The sequence below is a fragment of the Carassius carassius genome, chromosome 37, assembly GCF_963082965.1.
Source record: "Carassius carassius chromosome 37, fCarCar2.1, whole genome shotgun sequence".
Lineage (NCBI taxonomy): Eukaryota > Metazoa > Chordata > Actinopteri > Cypriniformes > Cyprinidae > Carassius > Carassius carassius.
The window spans coordinates 22,886,811-22,912,401 of record NC_081791.1 but is presented as its reverse complement, the minus strand read 5'-3'; the positions used below and the strand labels follow the sequence as shown (position 1 = coordinate 22,912,401).

The following is a 25,591-nucleotide window of genomic DNA, read 5'->3' as shown; positions in this document are numbered from 1 at the left end:
GCTTTATATTTATGCTCAACATGAAGTATAGATATTGTTGTCGTGAAGACAAGATCCTGGTCTGTCGGCGGCCTCCCTCTATGTCACCTACAGTAGCAGCAGCGCGCCAGCGCCGCGTCAGGCACGATTCTGGTGTGTAAAGACAGAAAATGCGAAGCAGCCGTCATGCAACTGACAAACAGCAGAAACGCCACGCTCATGCCACGCAGCTAGTGTGTCACCGGCAGTAGAATTCCGCCACTTAATATGTTCGTTTGGAAACACGAACATGTACCTATGTTCCGCACACAAAATATTGCATTCGGTCATTCGGTACACATGTGCACCGTACCGAAAGCCCTGTACCGAAATGGTCCGGTATGAATACACGTACCGTTACACCCCTTTGCTGTTTTAGTAACTACATACAAGGTCATTATTGCTGCTAGATACTTTTACTGGATACAATATCTCATATACAGAGAGTCTAACGTACCTCTCAGTTTGTAATATTTTTGCACCCCAAATATTTTTTCTATCAGAATACCACACTTTGGAAAAAAGCAAAATCTTATAATGAATTTAATTGTTTGTTCACTTAAATGAATTGACAATTATATTGTTCATTTGGCAGTTTTATTCAACACTTAATAAAACACTTAACACTTAATCACATGATTTTTCTACAGTTGAGTGTTGTGGTCCCTAAAATAGTAAAAAAAAAACAGAGGCAGTTTGAATTTATAATTCAATGTAAAAAAACAAACAAAAGAAATCCCATGAAATAATCTCAGTTGGTTGATGTATTCCCTGCTGTCCACTGAAAAGAGAATGTAAAAGTTTATTCACCCTTCAAAGCAAAATTCCTTACTGTCTAGTGCACACTTGACATTCACAGTTTTGCAGCATATGTATGCCCACAAGCTTTCAAAACAGGTGCAAACTGTTAGTTACATCACAAATGGCACATACTGTTGCTACACTCTCAACAGCTCAGCTCATACAGTGAAAGGCTGTCCCACAATCACATTTTTCATATGAATCCTCTAACATATTCATAATTTGACATCAGAATAATGACATTATGACAGGACAAAAGCGCTGGGACGCCTGTAACTTTCAAATCAAGACATGACGTTCCTCTCCAAATGATTAAATATATTGCTCTTTGAAATGTATTAGAAACCTAGACTTATAGATGACTCCCTTGTCCTTACAAAAGTCTGTAATATTCCAGCTCAAAATTGAAATAGACTCTTAACTAGCTAGATAGAAAATATTTTCCAACAAAACATTACCAATTTGGGAAGGTTCGTTATGCAATGTGACACACAAGGTACCCACTGTGCACCAGGACATGTCTGCCTGTCAGCCAGATATTAGTCAGACTCCTTCTTCTCGCCCTTTCTCTAAAGATTTCATCATCATTTCAACCATAAAAATGATTCATTAGCCTTTTTCACGGATAAGAAGAAATACCAAAATTATACAGGGTCATTTCAACCAAGTGCTAATGACCCAAAAGTTGCTAAACTGTACTGTCAGGGATTGATTTTCTATTACTTGAAGAGTTCTAAGGGATAGATAATCCTCTAAACACATACTGGTATCTTTTTAAAAACCTTTATTGCACTTTAACCCTTATTATAAATTCATAAGATGAGTGTTTCCTCCCAGGATCATGCTGATGTTTGACCCGCAATGCCCTGCATCCACAGCTTAACAAGAGTCGCACTGATGAGCGTCTACCTTTCCCCAACCACAGTTATGCACTGTTTACCCAGCCCGTTGCATGCTAAATAAAGGGGTAACTCTGAGAACACGCTTTCATTCCAGAGTAGCCAAACCGGCCAAGGTAGACAGCCTTGTCCAGTTTGTGAATGCAGGAAAAGTCTAAATTCATCCCTTACTCTGGTCTCCTTCTAATATGTTACTGTCTATCTGCTTGAAACAGTTGACAGTTTGTGACTTGGAAACTACCTTTGTGCATAAGGTTAAGGTCTGAAATCATATCCAGGGAATGTTAAAAAGGAGGCTTTGAGATCAGCTTCAAAGAATCTCTTTGAGATTAACATCAAGGCTTTGCTGGTTCCAGTTCAAGAGCAAAATCCACAATAAATATGCTACGTAAACAATACCATAAATATCCTTTTGGGTGGTGAAGATTAAAGGAGATGAAACATTCATAGCATTTGTCTTTTGATGAAGAATCCTGCTTCACTTATCAACATTCAGAAGGACAAAGGCACATACTTGGAGCTCGGTCACAAGTTACCAAAGCCAAAGGAATTACAGACAGTATTTTATGAACTTTCGGGATGGGATGAAACACCCCAGCCAGCACTAATCTGTTCACAAAGCTGAATTTCGCCTCAAGGGAGTGAGGGCGACGCCACATCCAAGGCGCATCTTCTACAGCTTCCCCCTCAGGTAATTCACTCGAATCCAGGCACAAGAGCAAAAGTTTTAGCATCAGTGCCTGCAAGTTATGGATCAGTTGAAACTTGCTGAAAACTTCATCTCAACTTTAAGTATGCCGGCACGGAGTAGTTAAAAAGCAAGAAGTCCATTCGGTAAAGGTTGAAGAGTTTCTTCTGGTAAAACGGACTGATGTTGTCAAAGAACTTGGCGGCCATGTGACCGGTGGTCCTGGTGCTTTTGGACATTGCCGGAAATTTGACCTCTCCTTCGGCACCTGCTAACTTCAGGATGTAGCGCGAATCTTGCGCAAGAGTCTCGTACTTGCCCACCACGTCGTAATGGATCAAGCAAGGGTGGCAAAGTGAGTGAACCCTTTCCCAGTGCTCATTGAACGGTTCCTCTCGCTGAGTCTGGGGGTCTACTAAGTAATACACAAACTCCTCGAAGGAAACATCGTTGCCTTTTTTCAGTGCTTCAGCCTGGGGGTCCGCACGATGCCTCCGGATGATTTTGGTCCCGTAGCGTTTATGGAAGGCCGTGTTGTAGCTACGGGTAAACTTGTTGCGATATGCTGAGACAAGTCTTTCGAAGGGTTCACGCACAAAGAGGAACTTTAGATATGTGCGTAGGCGCTTGTTGATCTCGGCCGTGGTGTACTCTGAGAGCGAACGCAGGTTGCCTGCAACGTGAGCCTCATTGGCTGGAATAGCCAGTGGTTCGCGATATCGCCCATTTCCTGTTAGCACCATCAACACACGTTTCCAGTTTGTACATGCCACTTTGGGGACGTAGCAATACAATAACTTGTGTTTATCGTCCACTATGAGATGGCGGAGGTCCTCTGGGCCGAGTACGCGTCTTTTGCGGGTGTGGGTGCGACAGGTTTCCTCCAGGAGTTGCCTTCGACCCTGCAGAGTGGCCTGCACTGCAGACTGCTCCAGCTGGAGGACAGGAAGGAATGGTATAAGAGGAAATTATAAGATAAAAAAAGTCACATGGTTTCAGACCAGAATTTAATTTTTGAGTGAAATTATGCTTTAAAACTAAAGTCTTCTGAAACCGAATGTAGGATTTCTAAACAGTGCACTTATGGGAACCACAGATTGCACTACATGCGAAGACATGTATTTGCGTGACTTTATGTGATACGACAGTTGCCGTTTGAGGGAAGTTCTTGTGAAACCATGAGGCACATAGCTGTTATGGGAGGATAACGGTTTTGCCTGGGGGATGAGCCACAGATGGGTTTAATAACAGCGATAATATAATGGGATTTGATGAGTTGGTAGCGTTTAAACTGGAAGGATTTTATCTCAACGTTACACTCAGACCTTTAAAGGGATAGTTCACCAAAAAATGAAAAGACTGCCATCATTCACATGATGTCATTCTAAACCCCTACAACTCACTTTTGTCTGTAAAACAAAAGAGCATCCTGGCTGTTTGCTTCCATTACACAATGAACGGATTCTGTAAATCTCCAAGATTATTGTATGGGTTTAAATTAAAGTTAAGCAGATTAGTCTTAATATACTATGTTTGCCAATTTCGACAGACCCAGTTATCTTTTACTTTTATTATATGAAAAGAGTATCTAGGATTATTCTCTTTTCAACAGAAGAAAGTCAGTCGTACAGATTTGGAAAAACATGAGCAGTCTAAAACATTTTATTTTGAATTATGTTATGTACTACCCTGGCACAGTTGTGATGCATATAATTTCATTTTGTCAGATGGTTTGCATGTGTATTTAAGAGATGATGATTGTGTAACAATAAGGTGTTGGGGGTGAATGAATTGAGCCACTCCAGGAATGTGAGGTTATTTTTTTAGTTTTAACTTCCACTGCTGTTAAAATCTGTCCCTTCAACACCAGGGGCCTGAAAAAAAGCACTCTGTCCTCAGTTAATCAGAACAACCCCGCTCCCCCCATTTCATTGCTGAAATGCATACCTGGTCATTTTCTTGTAGCGTCTGCAAAGGACTTCTTCCTGATTTAACTGAGAAACTGTTCCGGCCCAAAATCTGTTCAGAAGCTAGAAGCACACAACAAATGGAAAAGATAAAAATGGCAACAGAAAGATAATGGCTCCAAAAGCAAATCATTTAGACATTCATTAAACATTTGTTTTTTTAAACACTGGTTAATTTTATTGCTATTACATATGGTCACTGCAGGTAAGAACAAGCCTCTAACCCCTAAGCTTTAAACTTCAGTGTGCATATCGCATTGAGAGCTGTACTAGGATTTTATGCTAAACATCTTTTAACCATACATTGAGTGCATTAGCTTATATTAAAGGAACTTATATTGACCAGAATATCATAGAGACTCAAAGGAGGGGTCTTTTGATGTGGACTAAAGTAACCACCCAGAACACCCTAGAAACTACATAGCAACATGCTAAAAACCTTTCTGAACTCCCTAACAACCACATAGCAGTGCCTTGGCAACCACTCACTACATCCCATTATGGGACAGCAAGTTCTGTATGAACAAGCACCACTCAAATTTTCCTGCGAAAGAGTTTTTTTGGGGTTAAGAGACTCATGACCTTGTGTGGAGAGAGCAGAGATCAAAGCGCTTTGTCTGTAAGATCATGTTATTGAGCTATAAAAGATTAGAGCTGTTAATTCTCAGCATATGGGGACCAGTCGGGTTCAGGCTGGTCCACAATTCCTGCCTTCTCTGACTCCTGCACCTAGCTGATCGGCCATAAAATTCCTCCTTTACATTTGCATTCTCTATAGGAACAGTCTGTTCTCTTCAGTCTAAGCCACTTCCCCCATTACTCCCCGTCTCACCCACTCTCTCTCTCTCTCTCTCTCACACACACACACATGCACACACTACTTCAGTCTGTGTTGGGGCCCTTGCTGCTAACGTAAGTGATTGGTTTCACACATGTGCCAGCTAAGTCAAAGGGATACTTTAAATGCTTAGAAATGGAGCACAGGCTAGCAAAGTCTGGACACTGAGAGAGTGGAGGAGTATAAGAAATCATGGCAAAAAGAAAAAAGACACTTTCTGTTAATAGCTTCTAACAATAAAAAAATAAATACCCAAAATGATCTTTTCAGTAAATGGTCAGTGAAAGGAGGTGCTTAAACCTCAAAAATGCTGATCATCAATCTCAGAAGGACAAACAAGAAGCATCTTAGATGTGAGGGAACTTTTTTTTTGTCTTTTTATATCAATAAACATATATATATATATATATTTAAATGATGCTAAAATCAGATGAAAAAATGGAAGGGAAGAAGAACAGGGAAGAACATGAAAAGACATGGAAGAGGCAGAAAGAAGGAAATGGGAGGGGGTTGAGTACATATGCAGACCAAAATTTTTGCTATGAAATCAGGCGCTAATGGCTTTCCCAGTCATTACATACACTCATTATTCAACTATAAAACTATAAATAAGCCAACACAACATGTAAATAAATAACTTCTACAGTGTCTTACTAAGTCTAAATGTGCTTATTTTTCTTGTTTTTTCAGTTTCTTATTACTGTATTACAGTAAAGAGAGACAGTGCAACATCTGCAAGTGAAATGCTTCTGCACAATGAAGTCTATGCTAAGGACGTGCATACTTCAGTTTTCAAAAACAAACAGCCAGAGCATGATAACAAGTACTCTAAATAACTAGTAGAATCTGAACGGCTAGTTCACTTATCAGCCCTGTGTAATAAATAAGCTGCAAAATTATGGCATGTGAATATTGATTAATTCAGACATTAAGATGTTGCTTGGTAACCTTCCGGGAGCATCTAGTCATAAAACTGAATTAATATTCATGATTGCTTAATTCGCCAGATGACTAGCACCCACTAAAAAACGTCTGCCTTTCAGCCAATACATCAGACCTGCTCAGTGAATGAAAAAAAAAAAGAGATAGCATACAGTCTTGAGCTGTGCTGCTCACATACATTCCAATGTGAAATATTTGAGGTAAAATATGCTCCTATTTGTTGTAAAAACTCATATTTATGACCCAGTGAAGTCGGTTTCCTCACAACAGATAATGCAGTTGCTAAATGTTAGTGTACAAAGTCATAAAAAAGGAAGTATTTTGTGTTACCAAACACCATAATCTGATATATGTGCCAAGTACAAAACATATCAGAGCTGCCATCGCAAAATTATGTCTTTTTACAATATACTCCTAATCATTATCAACAGATGAGAATCTTTTTTTAAAAGGAAGTGTATGCATGAGATCGTTAAGAGCTGTCTGATTCACAACCACAGAATGACATGCAAGCTAACTTCCTCTTGTGACTTCTTTTTTTTTTAAACAGGAACATAGTAACTTAGAGAATTGCTAGAAGAAAAAGACAGAATAGAAGTTAAATGATGACTAGAAACAACAAAGTATCACCCAAAGAATTGCTAAATGAGTTCCTCAAAACAATCCAAGCTACTTGCTAGAATAAAAAGCACTAAACGGTTTCCAAAGGTGGGTAACAATGAGGTCTCTTTCTAACCTTGTTAGTATGCACTATGAGTAAGGTTCCACAAGTCAACTGGGGCCAGACGGCGACAACAAAGGTTGTTTGCTGGAATGCTACAGAGGCTTGTGGCCATTTATGTTGGCCTGTGAGGGTTTATAGAGTACAACACACAAATCAGCAGGCTTTTATCAAAAGTTTGCAAGGTAATGGGCAGGAAGCCCTCCTGCGGTACTGCAACTGCTCCCTTACTAATCGAATTCTGCTCGGCCTCATGTGGAGAGAGTTTTTTGTTCTGTGCGGTGACTTTTGAGTTTTTTTTTTACAATCGAATGATTTATCTTCTCAAGTGTCTTCACAGCTGGTGCTCTCGCCCCTATAGTCTAAATATGAAAACACATTCAAATGACCTTGAGGATCATGTTACTCTGGTTGAAACAACAGTGGAAACATAAGAGCCAGTGTTTCCTGGATGCTGTGATGTCAGGAAGCATCATACGTGTGTCATGAAACCCATCAGAATTAGAAGAGAAACTAGTCTGATGATGAAATCAGAATGTTTCACAAGTTGTTCTTATACATGCAAAATGTGCATTAAAACCATTTGCCACAAGTTTTGACTCATGCATATTTTCCCAGAAACAAGTGCTTCAAAAACACGATTTCCAGTAGTATATTAAGATGTAGGTTAAGATACCACAGAAAAAATGAAACTGACTTACTGTAACTTTTAGTTTGTCAGCTTCCTCTTTTGTACATTGTAGGGCTCAAGGACAAGAGTTTTTTGTATAACATTGTAGCTCAACTTTGACAATTTTTCCATGACCATTCAAAAAGGTTGGGGTCATGCTCATCAAGACTGCATTTATTTGATCAAAAATAGAGTAATAACAGTAATATTAAATTATTTATTTTTTTACCATTTAAAATAAAAATGTTTACTTTCACTGATTTCTATTATATATATATTTTTACATATTTATAAAATTTTAAGATTTTTCAGAAGCCATTACTCCAGTCTTCAGTGTCACATGATTCTTCAGAAATCATTCTAATTTTCAGATTTGCTAAATTATTGAAAAATTTGTGCTGCTTAACATTTTTGAGATATATATTTCTGGATCTTTGATGGAGCATTTATTTGAAACTGAATTTTTGCAAGAATGTAAACATTTTTACGGTCACTAGATTAGTTTAATGCATCCTTGCTGATTAAAAGTTTTCATTAAAACAAATATAGCATATAGGAAACCATAGCATTTCCTCTTATTTCTGTCAAACCTTGAATGTTAAATTATGGTGTATGTTCTATATATGTAAACACCCCATAATTCCAGGAGCTGCAAAATTGAGGCAGTAATGAAATGTTAAGCCATGAAGCAAGAACGAACATGATTGAGAATTACTGATTTGATCAAATTACAGTGCAAAATAATTAAAATGTTTAGGCTGAAATTCTAATGAATACCTACAGAGACCTGTTTCTGTAAAAATAAGTTTTACTTTGCCATAAAGTGTTCTTAGGGCAGAGGGGAACAGTTTTCTAACTAAAGCAATTATTTTCCTTTCTGCCCCAAGCACACTAAGTAGAACTCCAATGCGTGCCTTAATATGCCATAAAGCAAAATCCATTATCAAGTATGAAATGTGTTTAATCAGAGATTTGGATAAAATTACATCCACTCAAAGTGGCCCAGCGCATCCTGCTGTACAGTATTCCATTCATAGCATGAGCTTTACTCTGATAACTAAAGACGGAATTGAGAAGAGGGAAAGAGATGTAAGTGATATGAAAAGGTGAAGAAAGACTGTGCTTCTATCTTTCTCTTCAGAGCCTCAGTGTGAGGGTGTCACTCTATCCCTGACTAACACAGAGCCAAGACTGTTAATTCCAAATCCCAAAATTCCATTTTAGGCTGGAAATTCCCCTTATTTATTAAGCTCCTCTCTCTTTCCCAGTCCTGAAGTTAAGAAATTAAAAAAGAAGATACAACAAACTTGCGTCTCCCAAGCTGTTTTACATCAAGAAACTGCCTTCTATCCAAACGAGTGCTAGTGTTTGGCAATCAAACAATCTCTTCATGTCCTTTGTGTCATTTGTTTATTTTATCCAATTCACTGACGGCTTAAAATCTATCTCCAGTCTCAGCTGTCTGAAAGGAAGAGCGAAGGATCAGGACGGGCTGGCGGGATACTGACCAATGCAGCATGTTAAATCAAAAGCATCTTGTGCGCAGTTCCTCATAAAATTTAAAATGGGTCTATTGGGAAACTTGGCCCTGTAGAGCAGAACGACTCCCAGAGTTATGTCATTTTATGGGTAATGTAATCCTTAGACAAACCAACGATGGCTGATGACGCTACACCAAACGCATGTGCCTGAAGGATCCTGTCAAAAAGTGTTTTTTAAACTGTTGCAAGTGTATTTATCTGTGCAAGGGAGCATCAAAACCATCAACCATTAAAGGGACAGATCACTGAAAAACTTCTGTCATCATTTACTCTCTATTGTCATTTCAAACCTGAATGACTTTCTTTCGCAGAACAAAAAAGATATTTAAAAAAAAAAAAAAAACAATTGCCCATAGCCAGCGGAGTCCAAAACAAACCATTCTTCAAGATTTCTTCTTTTGTGTTCTTAAAGAAGAGACCAAGTCATACAAATTTGGAAACAACATGAGAATGAGTAAAAGATATCAGACTTTTCAGTTTTGGCTTAAATATCCATTCAAATCAGTTCATTTTTTCTCAGATTGTAGCGTCCGAGGTGGGTTATCCCAAAATCGATAAGGCTGACTCGAACCTGTGTGAGCATAATCACTTTAATTTACTACAACTAGAGCGTAAAATGTGTAAAAGTAACAAACAATTTAGGAAACAATTAAGGCTGCATTACTGCAAAAAGTAAAAATCAAAAATCCAATTTGACTTTCAATCACTTTATAATGTGCCTCAATTTTCAAGGATAAAAAGAGTTTTGCTTCGAGGCCTCTGGAGTAATGAATTTCATAAACTTTTCCAACAGTCTCACATATGAGCATTGGACATTTGCTTGATGGTAAAGGGTGAGCTCATGTTTTACAGCCATGCGGTGTAAATGCTTCGGAACAAATTATCCGTGAAGAAATGAACGCTGTATCCCTCTATAATCAGTTGACTAGTTGGACAACAAGTTGACTATTTCCCATTTCATTGCTGCTATAAGCAATTGTGCAAATTGACATCAAGAATACCTAAAACTACTTTAATATTATGCCTAAATATGCAGTTTTACCAGAATGAACTGAGGGAGCTGAGTAAAATGCTCAACTGAGATTATTCAGACTATGTCAAACTAAACAAGCGAAAAGAAGTTTGACGTGTGGCGAAGTCAGCTACGTTGCCTCTGTAAACACGAACAGAAGAAACTGATGGTGGTAAGATAAGCAATGAAACTGCTGCAAGTTCAGCAGACACAGTATTATCAGATGAGAACAAGAAGTCCACTCTGAGACTTTAAAAGGACGGAGACATCGTCTTACTTTCAAATTGCCCACATTGTGTGTGATGGCACCAAGGTCAACGAAATGACCCTCACTTACTGGAAATGTCAAAAGGTTTTTTAATAAGAGCTGACCCACAGTCCAGATGAGTATTCGATCTTTGCTCTGACTCACAGTCACTTACTGCAAGAAAGGGAAGCAGCTCCATATGTTTCTCATGGACAAACCACTAAACTTTCCTTAGTTGTACGTACATCACTGGTTGCCTTTTGGCTGGACTAGTTTTCTTGAGAATGAGGGGAAATTCAATATTTCATGATTAAACAACTTTCCTATTGCGAACTTGATCACAGGATAAATGTGCCAACACTTGAGGACGGTTATCAAGTGGTTTTGTGAAGAAACTTACATAAACACAAAAGCCATTTTAAGGTAATTACTGATAGCTGCTGCAAGTATTAGGCCAAGACACCTAGAGAGCACTACTTTTAAGATCACTCGTATCAGCTCTTTTTATTGGAACCACTTTTTAGAAGCAAAGAGGACACAGTGGTATACAACATAGCCAAACTTCCTGTGAAGTGTGACCGTGTGACTATTGAAGGGGTGTGGCACAGCAAATAACTGTCTATGAGCCAAAAAAAGAAAAGCTTTAAGCTAATAATGCACTGTATGAAAACGTGAGCATACAATCAGTTTAACCATGTTCAAGTGACAATTTTTCGAAATTGAGATTCACACATCATCTGAAAGCTAAATAAATAAGCTTTCCATTGATGTATGGTTTATTTGGATCAGACAACACTTAGATACAACCTCAACGATCCAAGATACAACTAATTGAAAATCTGGAATCTGAGTGTGCAAAAAAATCTAAATACTGAGAAAATCGCTTTTGAAGTTGTCCAAATCAATTCAAAAATGAGGTTGAGACTTAAGACTGGTTTTGTGGTCCAGGGTCACAGACATAAAGGCTTCCCAGTTTAGAATGATTTGCCTTGATTCATCAACATTAGAATGAGGAAGATTGGATGACCAATAATTTTCTCCTATTAAATTCGGATAAGACAGAGATATTACTTTTTGGACCAAAAAACAGTAAACAGAATCTCTTAGACTAGTTTGAAACTAGACGAATGTACTGTTACTTCCTCTAAAAGCAAAAAATCTGGTGTTATATTAGACAGCAACATCTTTTGAAAACCATATTTCCCATGTTACAAAAACAGCATTCTTCTATCTTAGAAACATTGCCAAGCTACGAAACCTGTTAACTGTTTCTGATGCAGAAAAGCTAGTTAATGCATGCATGACCTCTAGACTGGACTATTGTAATGCACTTCTAGGTGGTTGTCCTGCATCTTCAATAAAAAAGCTACAGGTAGTCCAAAATGCAGCGGCTAGAGTCCTTACCAGGTCAAGAAAACATGATCATATTACCCCAATTTCACAGTCTCTGCACTGGCTACCTATTAAGTTCCGTATCAGTTACAAATTATTATTACCTACCTATAAGGCCCTAAATGGTTTAGCTCCTGCGTACTTAACTAGCCTTCTACCACGCTACAATCCATCACACTCCCTAAGGTCACAAAACGCTTTTGGTAGTACCTAGGATAGCAAAGTCCACTAAAGGCTTTAGAGCTTTTTCACAGCTTGGCTCCCAAACTCTGGAATAGCCTTCCTGATAATGTTCTGGGTTCAGACACACTCTCTCCATTTAAATCTAGATTAAAAACACATCTCTTTCGGCAAACATTCAAATAATGCATCTGATAATTTGTGACTGCAGTTGTATCTGATCAAATGAGCATTATTATTCTTTAGCTTGGGTTAAACTAATTAATTTTACTTTGTTGGAACAGCAGCTATGCTAATTATGTCTCTATTTGTTTCTCTGTTTTGCCACAGGATTAACATCTCGTGGTAACTAGGATTTACACAAGCTCCAGTCTGGATCCAGAACACCTGAGAATAGATGATGCCAACCCCTCAGAGGACCTCAGATGATGCTAACCCTGAAACAACATACAGAACTGACAAATATTGTTATAAGTGTGATTGTATCATATAATAATTGCTGTTAGTAGTGTTCATTGTCTGGTTGACTACGTCTTGTATTAATTTTTCTGAAAACTTCTGATATATGTACATAAATTGACAGTCACCACTGATAAGCTACTACGAAATATTGTAGAAACTTAATTTTTTGTAAAGTTGCTTTGCAATGATTTGTATCGTAAAAAGCACTATAGAAATAAACTTGAATTGAAATGAATGAGATTAAAGGAATATTTCACCTGAAAATGAACATTTTGTCATCATTTACTCATAATCTAGTTGTTCTAAACCTATATGAATTTGACAGCCAGCTTTGCAATCGTGGCTGTATAATTAAATTTTCAACAAAAGACTCAAGAAATAAACATTAGCTATCACTACCAGTTATCTTTATTTGTTCAAAGTTTCTTGTATAATTCACAGGAAACCATAATCTACATATCTTTTTTGGTTACATACTTCACTACCCCATGCTGCTTCTGATCTTGTCCAAGTGGTTTCAATACTCATAAATTACAGTCACAGCACAGGTTTACCTCTGTAAACTGTCATGAATCTAATTAATCTTTGGTTGAAAAATCTCACATGGTCATATGAAGCCTTTCCCAAAACTTTGGGGAAAGCCAAAGCCAATGACCTTTAATTCCCCCTTCTTCTCTAATCTCACGCTATCCTTCTTCAAGGTGATCCGTTCCTCTCCGAGGCATCAAGGGAATGGTTTAAAAGGTTTTGGAATGCCCCAGAGTCTCCCAGTGGGGGCTTTCCAAACATTCCAGGGGCAGTTTTTCTCTCTGTCTGCTTTGTTTCCAGCGGGTTTCAACAGCCGTTTTTTGTTTGCTGTTCTAAACAGGCTGAAGTCTACACGTGTGCACTCTAAAGACAGTTTGATGTTTTAGTATGTCAGAAGAACTGTTTTAATATGGCATGCATGTCTGTGTTATCTAAACTTTAACTACCGAAGCTTGTTATTTAGAAGTGATGGTAATGCACTAAATCATTGCCATAGGCACTTGCCGTAGAAAAGACATTGGTTTGATGTAAAAAAAAAAAAAAAAAACACCAATCAAATACGCAAACCAAACTGATGTAAGAAACTTGATATGACATGTCAATGGAACATCAGACAGTCTCACTGTGGGATTAACTTTCTATTTTTACCCAATTCCCACTGGAAGAAACTGCCATCCTAACTGAATTCAAAATTATGTTAAAGCATCTTGATCATGTCTTGACTAATATTTGACGTTAAGGTGCCAACTGGATTTTTCAGGGGATTTTAATCTGACAGTCAATGCTTCAGACCTTGTTTACACCTGACATCAAGATGCTTTTCATCAACCACAAGTGGACAATGTTAAATACAGGCATAAATGTTTTGAGCTTGTCCATTTTCATTTCCAGAGGTAGTCAAAAAGGCATTTGATCTTTTGTAGTTTAGATATAAATTGTGAACATTATGGGACACGCTTTGAGCAAGCACACCAACTAAGATACATACATTATGTTGTGCCACACACAGATTATGACTGAAATTGCTGTTACATTAATATCCGTTCCATTTGCTTCCATTTCCCACTCGCTCATAAACAGCATAATGGCTTCAGTCATCATATTCATCCTCCGGACTGACAAGTGTGCCAAAATAAGATGTGAGGAAATCTGAACACAAGTGGTCACAGGAGATGCATTTAAAAATGCATGCTAAGACCAGGTGTAATCGGTACTGCATCTCAGCTCATAATGTGATCAGACCACTGAAAACGTATCTAAAAACCAGGAGCGAACAAGGTCAAAGATTTCACAGTGTAAGTGGTCATTTTAAGTCTTTCAACACATGTTAGAACAGTATTGTTAACCAGTGAAAAATAGAAAAACTTATAGAAAGTTATAGAATTATTAATGGATCAGCCTGTCTGGGATTAAAACTAACAGCCTTTTGGCTATTAACCAAGATTTTTAAAGATTACACCATTTAATGCATAGTGACAATTATTTACTTTAACACAAAAACAAACTAGCATGACCATTCCTTGATGGCATTGACCCAAGACATTTAGGAAGTCCAGACCTGGGAGGAGCTATGGGTTAAAATGCACTTGCATAATCAGTGCCCACAGTTAACGTTTAAAAAGGCGAATGTCATCAATCCAATACCGAATTTAGGATGTGGTCGCAACCTGTTGCGAGAAGTCTGATTTGTAACCTACATTTGGCTGGTGAAACATGTTATCTAACTTCCTTCTTCCATCGATTAAAAGAATTAGCTGCACAATTAGTTTACAGCCGAATATGCTCTGAGCTCACAGCCCTAACTTAATTTCAGTAGATACACGGATGTAGCCTAGCCAACACAATCTTATGGCAATTTGTAACTATTTTACATTTTAGCAAATTTGTGATAAATTCGTATGTTTTTGCAAGAATCACATACATAATCGCCTCCTTGTCACATAGTTAGGTTTTCTCATTCGATCGGGTTGGATGTTGCATATTAGGCTACATTATTTCAAAAAAAAAAAAAAAAAACATGTAGGATACATATAAACATAAACATAAGATTATTTTATCAACCTAAGCTTTTCTATTAATTTTATTGTAATTAATGTATCAAGTTCATTCGTTGACTGGACCCAGAAATAAAAACAAACCCATCCGCCATATGACCGACCTTCAATTTTGAAATATGGTTGAAATAAGGTCGGTTCTTCTTTTAACATTGATACCGCGTTTAAAGCTAAGCGGTTAAAATACATTTACCGTAAATAATACTACAATTAATGTCTCCAGTAAAAACATTTCTTCATATCTAAAACGAAACTGTTATTTGACTGTTGATGAAACTGTTATACAAGCTAATGAGTCAAACAATTGAGATCTGATCATACGAATCGAACCGAATGGAACGGTTTGATGGTTCAGAGCGCGTGTCGTTATTCCAGAACCGCAGTTTCGGTCCAATTTGCCAAAATGATCCAGTTCATTTAAAAGATCCGACTCAAAAGAACAGATCCTTCACGAATCAGAGATCGCTACTTTATTAGTAAGACTCACCTGATCTTGACATGTTCTGGAAGTATAATATAAGAATGAAAAACGATCCGACGCATGTCGCCAGAAACATCCGACCCACTTTGGGCTTTATCATTCTGGTACTTGTTGAACGGACGATGCCTGACTCTCGCCAGTAGTCGCCGAAGAACAGTCCTAAAAGCGTCTGTCCAACGGGTTCTTCATTTTATAAAAAGAGTCCAAAAACAACTCTGTGTAAACTAATTCCGATTCACGCTTTACCCAAAGCAGCCCGCTTGATAGTTGGGTGTTACACGAACCATTCACCCAAAAAACTGCACAGGTCAAACTCCGTTTCAGCGAGCCCTCGCTTTCCAAGCGGTCGCGTCAATTAAGTAAAAATTCCATTGATCACCTACATTTCTTCGCTACGTCACATGTTACTGTTGTCAGTTGAACACTCAACTTCCCCTAAACATGGAGGGCATTGTATCAAACTTTCGTGTGTGACGTCACGCCCAACAGCATCTAGCTGAGTCCCCAGGGGCCCCTGGATGTGACGCAACAACTAGAACCCCTCTAGAGTGCGAACGTAAAACTCGAGCGTTTTCTAAGGTTACTGAATAAAAATAAAGAGACTTAACCAGTCTTAAAGTGCATTGATAAGTCGCTTTCGTGTCTTTAAATAAGGAATATCTCATCCAGGCAATTCTTTTTAAAATGCCAAACGTTTCCGTGCGATTACCATACACACTTTTTATAAACGTGTCTAATCCAATACTATACAATACTATATATATGTGTCGGAAGTAATTTGTGTATATTGTATGTTTAGTGACATCTGGTGGAAAATACAGGAACATTCTGACTGACTGCTTCACTCGTCTCTAAACCAGCAATCTTCAAACTTCAAGAACTCTTTTATAAATAAAGAGACATGCTATATAGGCCACTGCATAAATTTAAGTTTTGCAATTTAGGCCTATTACTGCATTTACATAATATACTTTATGTTTACATTATTAATGTTGCCTATTTCAAACCTGTGGATTTATTTTTAACTACTAACTTTGGGAGGGACAATAAAAATTGTAGTTAATCTTCTTGAGTCAATGTAAAATAGTATTTTAACATTTGTGCATGCTTGCTCTAAACTGAAGGAAATAATGTTGTTAGGTTAATTTGAGGTATACAGCAAAGCGGTGAGTGTGAATTCTCTTGAGGTTGTGGGTGAATTGGCCTTGCACAGGCTAAGCACAGTCCCAGTACCGAAAACTGTACAGAATTGTTTCTATGATAAGTTATCACTGTTCATCTCACAAAGAAAAGCATGCCTGCATATTTCATAATTTGGATGCAGAACTGCTAGGCTGCTACAAGTTTCCTGTATTAGATCAAGACTTCAGTGTAAATGGGAGGCAGGTTTTAAACAATGGAATTCATAGTGATTAGCCCTATAGGAACGGGTCATGTTGTTTCAGGTCAGAGTCAAAGTCCAATAACAACTGGCCTGGTTCATGTTGATTCAGAGTCAAAATGACCCAGACCCAGAGGAAATGCGGATTCAATATTTATATACAGTACATGCAAAATATAATATATTTATAAAAGACTTACATTCAGTCAAAATCAAGGACAATAATATATAATAGCTGATATATAATAATTACTTACTCTCTAAAATGACCTACTTGCTGGAAATGGAGATATCCTATATTATATAGTTTCAATGATAGTTACAGACATACATATGTATTGAAAGGCCACATGGATAGGAGTTAAACAGGTCAGCTACTAAATGAACAGATGGCCATTGACTAATGCATCAATATGTGTGCTACATGGAACATATGCATCTAATGTTTTTTTTTTCTTTTCTTTTTTTTTTTGTTTTGCTTGGTAACAGAGGTGCACCGAAAGCAGATATTCTGATTCAGACCAAGGCAATTGCTTAATTGTCAAAACATTTCCTGCAATCCAGAAAGTCAAGCTGATTTACATTAGCGGTTAGATGCAGAAGAACCAGAACTCATAGAGAGATTATACTTCCTTCTTATGGGTTTAATGGTAGATGGAAAATCATATTTTTCCTCATTTTATGTCCCTGAGCAAATCCTTGGAGATCAATCAGTATCTGAAAGTGAGAAAGAACCAGGTGTGTGTGTGTTAAAGTTCACAGGATTCAGTTACTGCTTTTATTGAGTGACACTAAGACACTTCATAGGGGTGTTTGAAGTGAAATATGTTTGATATGTAGCCTGGCCGTATCTTTCCTGTCAGGATGGTCAGTGCTGTGGGATTTGAGTGATCCACTGCTGTAGCATCTGTTGCTCTGAGTTTATCATCATACTCTGCGGACAGCCCTATAGACACATTTAGACATTTACACTACAAGTGCACATTACATACATTTCTTTTTTACAAGCGTTTCTCTGCAACCCTCAATTACTAGACACTTTTCCTTTAATTATTGATAGAATTTTATTTAATTAATCAAAAACTATAGTCATAACATACACCAAAAGACTTCATACATCTTTAAAGCTTAAAACATCAATAAACCAAAATAATGAATTCATATTGTTTACATTTTTTAGATGTAACTTTAAAAAAAAAAGTCACATCTTTGAAGATATCACTGAGCAAATAATCAGGCCAGCCTCCCTCTGCATTAGAACTATAGCTCTTTAATGTTATGTTTTCTCTGGCCTCTGTCGTACTTGTTTTGGCAGAAGTCTCAGTGTCAGCATGAGCATGCTTCCACTGAGATCAGCCAGAGCTGCTCTCAAAAAAACCTGAACACTGAACCATTTTTATTCAGGACGTGCATTGCACAAGGATGTTGAAACGACATTTCATGAACACCTGACCTCTGCTGACCTCTGTCCAGGGGCTCATGAAAGTCTGTCATTTAGCTCGCTCTCTTTTTTTTATCTATCTATTAAAAGCAGCAGGATGGGTCAATGACTTCACGGTTATCTGACCAGATCAACAGATATCATTGTAATTTTAACATGATATTCTCTAATGATAAAGTTATTTATCTTATATCCAAATTTAAGGTCAATAATGTAACAAAATATATAAATTTGCTCTGAAATGCTGGATAAGGAAATGGACAGGTCAGATGATGATATTTTGTTTTGCTATCTGAGGGGTGTTACATTACAAATCATGCATTTCTATAATATATATATATGTTTTTAACAAATTAAATAAAAATGGAAATGCAATAAACACAAAATATGGGTGCAAACAACAGCTCCTCCACCTCCTAAAGATTCTCTCCTTTTTTAAAGGATAAAAAATAATACACAGTTAACTGGTTCATTTGAAGTAATAAATAAATAAATAAATGTGAACTACAAAGTCAAAATATTACTCAGTTTTCTCTCCTTTATACATCTTTTCCATTAGTGATTTTCCATCTGAAATTTTAAACACATTTGCTTTGTGAGGCATTTACAGAATGGAACTGACACCATTGATCCATAATTTATCACTTAACAGTCAGTGAAATCGTTATGTAAAAAAAAAGAGTCAGATGAGACCTCATTCCTACATTCACAGAGTTGCAATTTTACTTGATTTATTTAAAAATTATAAATTAATTTATTCCAGCAAGTGCACTGAGATTCTTCTGCATAAAGAGTCTTATTGCCACATCAGGCCCAACTACACAATGTCTGATCCAAGAGTAGAAAATGGCAACTATTAAGTAAACATGAGTTTATGAAATTTTTTATATTTAAGCAATGTTGTACGAAAGTAGATTAAACCATACACTACTGTTCAAAAGTTTGGTGTTAGTACAATTTTTTTAAAATAAATATCTTATGCTTCTCAAGGCAGTTTATTTTTATTTTTGATTATATAGTAAAAAAAATATATTGTAAAGGAATTCAAAAATATTTAATGTAAAATAACTGATTTCGATTTTATTATATTTAAAAATGTAATTTATTTCTATAATTGCAAAGCTGAATTTTCAGCAGCCATTACTCCTTTTATTCTTTGATGAAAAGAAACAGCTTTATAAAAATGTAAATATTTTGTAACATAATAAACATCTTTTCTGTCACTTTTGATTCATTTAATGAATGAAAGTCTTCATTTATTAATTAAAACTTAATTACTATAATTAAAATACATTAATATTTAATGACAAATAAATAATAAGTGTTAAAATAATACATTTTAGTAAATAATAAATACATTATTTTACATGCACATTTTTTCAAGCCCTGGTTTACTACAGAAAAAAAAAAAGTAGATGAGATGACCCTAAAGAGTTCTGACACAAATCCAAAGCTGGTATGAACTTTAATTAACTTCTACTCATCACAGTGACACTGGATTGTGAAAACAAACTCAAGGTGTTGGCGTTCTGCCTCTCAGCCTCCTCTTGATTCAGAAGCTAAAATACAAGTTAAAATCCTCGTATATGCATTTCACTATTCAGATGCATTAGGAAACCCTCTTTCCCTGTGAGAAGGTGACAGACTGGTCAAGCATGAAAAAATAAGAGGTGCTAGATGGTTCAGATGAAGAGAAGACAGCGGGTTAGTAGAGATTGATAGGTGAGAGATGGTATATGAGAACCTTTAATCATCAGAACTGAACTGTAGTTCTTAAATGTAATCAATAATGACATAAGGATTTCAAAAGGCATTATATCCTATTAGTGTTTGATTTATCCAGTGTGTTTTGTACACACAGGCTGAAATGTCCAGATCAGTCAGACTTTTATAAGATCAAATGTTACAGTAAATTAAACTAAGGTACGACATCTATAATCTTGCACATCTAAAATAAATGTCATGCTAGGATCAACCATTTGTGCGATCATTCTCAAATTCAGGTTGGCAGTTCTACAGTTTAGCACCGATAAACATTTTGAGTTCATAAGGACTTACCTGTGAGAGTGAACCGTGATGATGGCTCGAAAAGGAGACGAGAAGAAAGGAAGCAAGTTCAGGCCAAATTTGTCAGGTAAAGAGGCTCAGAGTGGAGGCTCAGCCAGCAGGTGGCACTACAGACACGCGCTGATTTGTAACCAGGAGTATTCTGAAGATACGGAAAGAGTTTTAACACTTCAAAAAAAAAAAATAAAATAAAAATAAAAAAGGATCATTGTTATATTTATCTTGAAAAACGGAAGTGTGCAAATTAAGCACAGCTCATTAAGTTCTTCAGAAATATCAATTCCATTTATAGTATTCCACAGCCCCGGGACATTGAGTCCTGAGATTAACATGAACAACAGTGTTGGATGTAATTAGTTACTAAGTAATTAGTTACTGTAATTTAACTACTTTTTCCTTTAAAAGGTAAAGTAAGGAATTACTCTTATTTTTTTCTGTAATTGGACTTAATACTGTGTGTAGACTGTAGAACATTTATATACAATACAATAGTGGATTTAACATTTTTTTTTTAAATTAAAATTCTAACCTAAAAAATTTATACTTTCTATGTACTCTACTCTCTTTAAATACTTTGGTGAGTCAATAATAATATTTGTAACACTTTAGTGTCCAATTCTTACTAATAAATAGTTGGTTATTAGCTTGAATAATACTGGGATAGAGGTTGTTTATTATTACTTAAAAAAACACATATTTATGTCTTATTCTGCAATACCTTATTTTATATCCTTTAGAATAAGGATTAATACTTTTTTAATTACCTACATCATTTATCCCCCTCCTCCCCCTCCTTCATCAACTCTAACAACTGATGACTTTGCCACATTTTTTATTTATAAAAACCATCAGTGCACAATTTTCCACACCACAATCTGTCAAGCACATCTTACCAGCAAACATACACTCGTTCACATCCTTCTCTTCACTCTCTGAGGCAGAAGTCTCCAAACTCATCCTTTCTAATCATCCTACTACTTGTCTGCTTGATCCTATTCCATCTCATCTTAAGCCATTTCTCTTGCAGTTATACCTGCACTTACTCACATCATTAATGCATCCCTTCACACTGGAGTTTTTTCCTCAGCATTTAAACAGGCTCGTATAACCCCACTTTTTAAGAAACCCACTCTTAAACCATCTCTTTTAGAGAACTACAGAACTACAGGTTTCCCTTCTTCCTTTCATTGCAAAAACACTTGAACAAGCTGTGTTCAACCAAGTCTCTGCCTTTCTCACACAGAACAACCTCCTTGACAGCAAACAGTCTGGCTTCAAAAGTGGACATTCAACCAAGACTGTCTTGCTCTGAGTTTTGAAGCCCTAAGACTGGCAAAAGCAGTACTTATCTTATCTTCTATACTTATCTTGCTGGATCTGTCCACGGCTTTTGACATGGTTAACCTGCAGATCCTCTTGTCAACCCTATTGGCGAAGAGCATTTCAGGAACCTCACTCTAGTGGTTTTACTCTTACCTCTCAGATAGATCCTTCAAGGTATCTTGGAGAGGTGAGGTGTCCAAGTCACAACATTTAACTACTGGGGTGCCTTAGGGCTCAGTTCTTGGACCACTTCTCTTCTCTGTCTACATGGTATCACTAGGTTCTGTCATTCAGAAACATGGCTTTTCATACCACTGCTATGCTGATGTCACTCAACTCTACCTCTCATTCCATCCTGATTATCCGACGGTAACTGCTTGCATATCAGCTTGTCTAGATGAAGGACCATCACCTTCAACTCAACTTTGCCAAGACAGAACTGCTTGTGGTTCCATCAAACCCATCGTTTCATCACAATTTCACCATCTGACTCTGTCAGACCACATTGCTAAAACTACCCTAAATTCATTACTTCACACTTATGTACCCTTTAGAAGCTTGCGTTTCTCCCAAAGAGGCACAAAATTACTTTCACAGACTTTTTCATTGAATGTTCCCTCCTGGTGGAATGACCTGCCCAACTCAGTCTGAGCAACTGAGTCCTTCTTCAAGAATCAGCTAAAAACACATCTCTTCCATCTTTATTTGACACTTTAACTCTAGCACTCTTTATTCTAGTTCTATATTATTTATTCTTATTCTAAAAAAACAAACAAAAAACAAACAAACAAACAAACACTAGCTTCTCTATTTTTTTTTTATCTATTTGTATTCTTTTTGTTTATTATACAATTAGTAAAAAGCAAAAAAGGCCTCTAACACTAGCTTGCTGTGTTCTTTTTCTATTCTATCTGTTTTCTTTTTATTTGTTATATAATAATAATAATAATAAAATTCTGTTTGTACTCCATTAGGCTAACTGAGACTTGTCATGGCACTTGCATATTGTTCTTTTGTTGATTTTGATTGCTTTCATTGTCCTCATTTGTAAGTCGATTTGGATAAAAGCATCTGCTAAATGACTTAATGCAAATGTAAATCCTTAAAGGGATAGTTCACCCAAAAATGAAAATTCTGTCATCATTTACTCACCCTTATGTTGTTCAAAACCTATATGATCCAGGAACATGTTACTGATTCCCAAATAAATTAGCGTACTCTTTGTAGTCTTTTCTTTTCAGTGGATCAGAAACTCACGGTGCGAATATTGTATTCTAACTCTTGAACAAATCACTTGCTTTATAGTGAATGAAAAACACAACGCAAACAAATCCTCTATTTAGGCAGCTCTTTTTAGTTTATCAAAACACATAGTGCGATCTGTGACTCTCAAACAAATCATTCTTTTGAGCCATTTATTTTAAGCAAATCAAAAACACACAGCACAAACATTAGTTTGTCTCTTGGCCGAATCCCTCTTTTGAGACGGTTCTTTTTAGTGGACCAAAAACACAATGCAGCCTGACTCCGGATCGAATGACTCTTGAGACAGTTCTTTGTAGTGAATCAAACAACACATCCAGTAGTTCGACTCCTGGACATTCTTTTTAGTGAATTAAAAATACATTTGACGTTCGAAAAAATCACACTTTTGAGCTGGTTCTTTATATTCAGTCAAAACATACAGCAAAAAGTTTGATTTTCACAACTATTTCACTATATAAGCCCTAAAAATAATCATTATTGGAAATTTTAAGGAACTGGGATTTTAAAGAGGAATGGAAACCTAAACTGTTAATTTCTTTTTGATTTCTTTTGTATCCCCGTTACACAAAACCAAGCAAATATATCAAAGTGTCAAGAAAGCTTAGTTTACTTAAGAAAATTATTTAATGAAAAATCTATTTACTTCACTTCAAAATAATTCACCTCATAAATCATACCACTCCCTGCTGTGAATTTCAACCAGATGTTACTTTTTAATCTAGATGTTACATTTTTCAGAAATCATATTCCATATCCCTGTATATCGCCTGCAGTGGGCAACACATCAAAGGCTTCTTGATCTTCTCCTCTGTCCTCTGCTGCCAGATAGACGCCGAAAAGATGTAAGAACTCTGATAGACCAAAAACAGCCGGTGATCCCAAAGACACAAGGCATGAAAGATCCTCAAACCAGGTTATGCACTGAGAGCTTTTTTAACACAGCCAGGTCAAAGCTGTCACATAATTTGGGGTCAAATCTGAGACTACTAGTGAGAATACTTCAAACTTTCATCTCTCTAACTAAAACACCAGTTTATGATACAAATGTTATGATCAGTGTAACAATTCAGTGAAAAGTGATTTAGTATAAGGAATGTCTTATGCTTTACTGTGCTTCAGTGGAAGCTAGTACATCTTATAGTCAGTACAAAGAAGTTCACATATGTACTTATTCTAAACTGTACTACAGTGTAGTCTAAGCAAAAAGAGGAATAAAAAAACAGCCAAGTAATGCTGACACTAGTTAAAAACAACAACAACAACAAAACACCTCATTACGTTGTAAAATGTAATTAAGACTTGCAAGTGTTAACATAATATATTTTTTCCCTTATCTGAAAACTTGCCCACAACCTACCTAACCCTACAGCAACATTAAAATAGCAAATGTTTGTCAGGAATGTCCTTTTAAAGTCTCTCAAATAAACATGAAAGTGTGACTTTTTAAGAGGTGCTCCAACTGTTCTTCTGTTCTCTGCTGGGCGTCTCTCACATACGGCACAGCTTCTCTTCTGAGCACGGCAGTTGAAATGTTATATAGAACTTTTTACATTCTCACATAGCAATGTGGAAACAGGCTATATTTATTATTCTGTTTTATGCTGCCATTTTACACCCATTTGTTTATAAGATTTTTGTTAACAATAACCTTACCTTACCTTGGTGCTCGCCCATACAAAACTCCCCATCACCACAATGATGAGGGTGTTGCCAAGTGATAACTAAGAATTTCTGAATGTTTTATTATTTATTTTAGCATGTTGCAATGTGGTTACTTGCTGATCCAAAAAAGTCTAAAGAGCCCAACCCCAAGTTTCTATGATATTCTGGTCTCTATGTGCAGGTGACGTAAATTCTTCGGTGTAAGTCTATGGGAGTTTTCACAGAGAGATTACTGTAGTCACACTAATCAGCAGAGCAGAGCATAGCTCTTCTGACCGTCACACACTGGTGGCTGCTAATCGCACAAGAAGAGCCTAGCGAGGGTATTCAGGTATCAGACAGCGATAGTTCGATAAAGACTGATAGAGGTGAAGTATCAAGTTGGTGACAGGCTGTTTGTAACGTAGAGCTGACAACTTCAACTGTCAATCAAAAAGACCATGTATTTTTTAGCCATGATATTGTGCTCAAGCTTATTCATCATCAGCATCAACGGTTTCATGAAGAACTGTTAACATCCATGGAATCTTTACATTTCACAAAAGGTTCTTAAACAGATTATGTCATGTTCACATTAAGAAAAAAAATTTTTTTAGAACTGTTCGCTGAAAGGTTCATAGGGGAACCAAAAAATGGTTCTTATATGTAATTGCTGTGAAAACTCTCTTTGGAAAACCTTTATTTTTAAGGGTGTAGTATGAATTCAATTAGGGAACATCAACATTCAATTAGGAGTTAATCTGGACATCAGGAGGATCATGAAACATAATTGAGGTCATGAAATAGACTTCATGAATCACATCTGGCTCCAAATTAATGTGCCAAAACATTTCAGCCAAACTAAACTCCAGCCTAGTCCAAGTTTAGAGTTTAATCACAATACCGAATTTAGAGAGTGACATATTTACTTACTGCTATTACTTCTTTTTGATTGCTGTCTTCAAGGTCCCACTGAACAGATCAAATACAATGTTTTACAATTGTACAGATGTTTTGTGGTGAATGTAGAA

At 36.7% G+C, this 25,591-nt stretch overlaps 1 protein-coding gene across 1 annotated transcript; it reads right to left on the bottom strand.

Moving 5' to 3' along the window:
* Window positions 1-683: 683 nt before the first annotated feature.
* Window positions 684-15,920, bottom strand: si:ch211-236h17.3 (carbohydrate sulfotransferase 11). The gene is made up of 3 exons (XM_059528229.1): window positions 15,448-15,920; window positions 4,354-4,436; window positions 684-3,341 (listed from the first exon to the last, which is right to left on the bottom strand). The coding sequence occupies exons 1-3, from the start codon at window positions 15,539-15,541 to the stop codon at window positions 2,496-2,498; spliced, it is 1,023 nt and encodes a 340-aa protein (XP_059384212.1). The 5' UTR covers window positions 15,542-15,920; the 3' UTR covers window positions 684-2,495.
* Window positions 15,921-25,591: the final 9,671 nt, after the last annotated feature.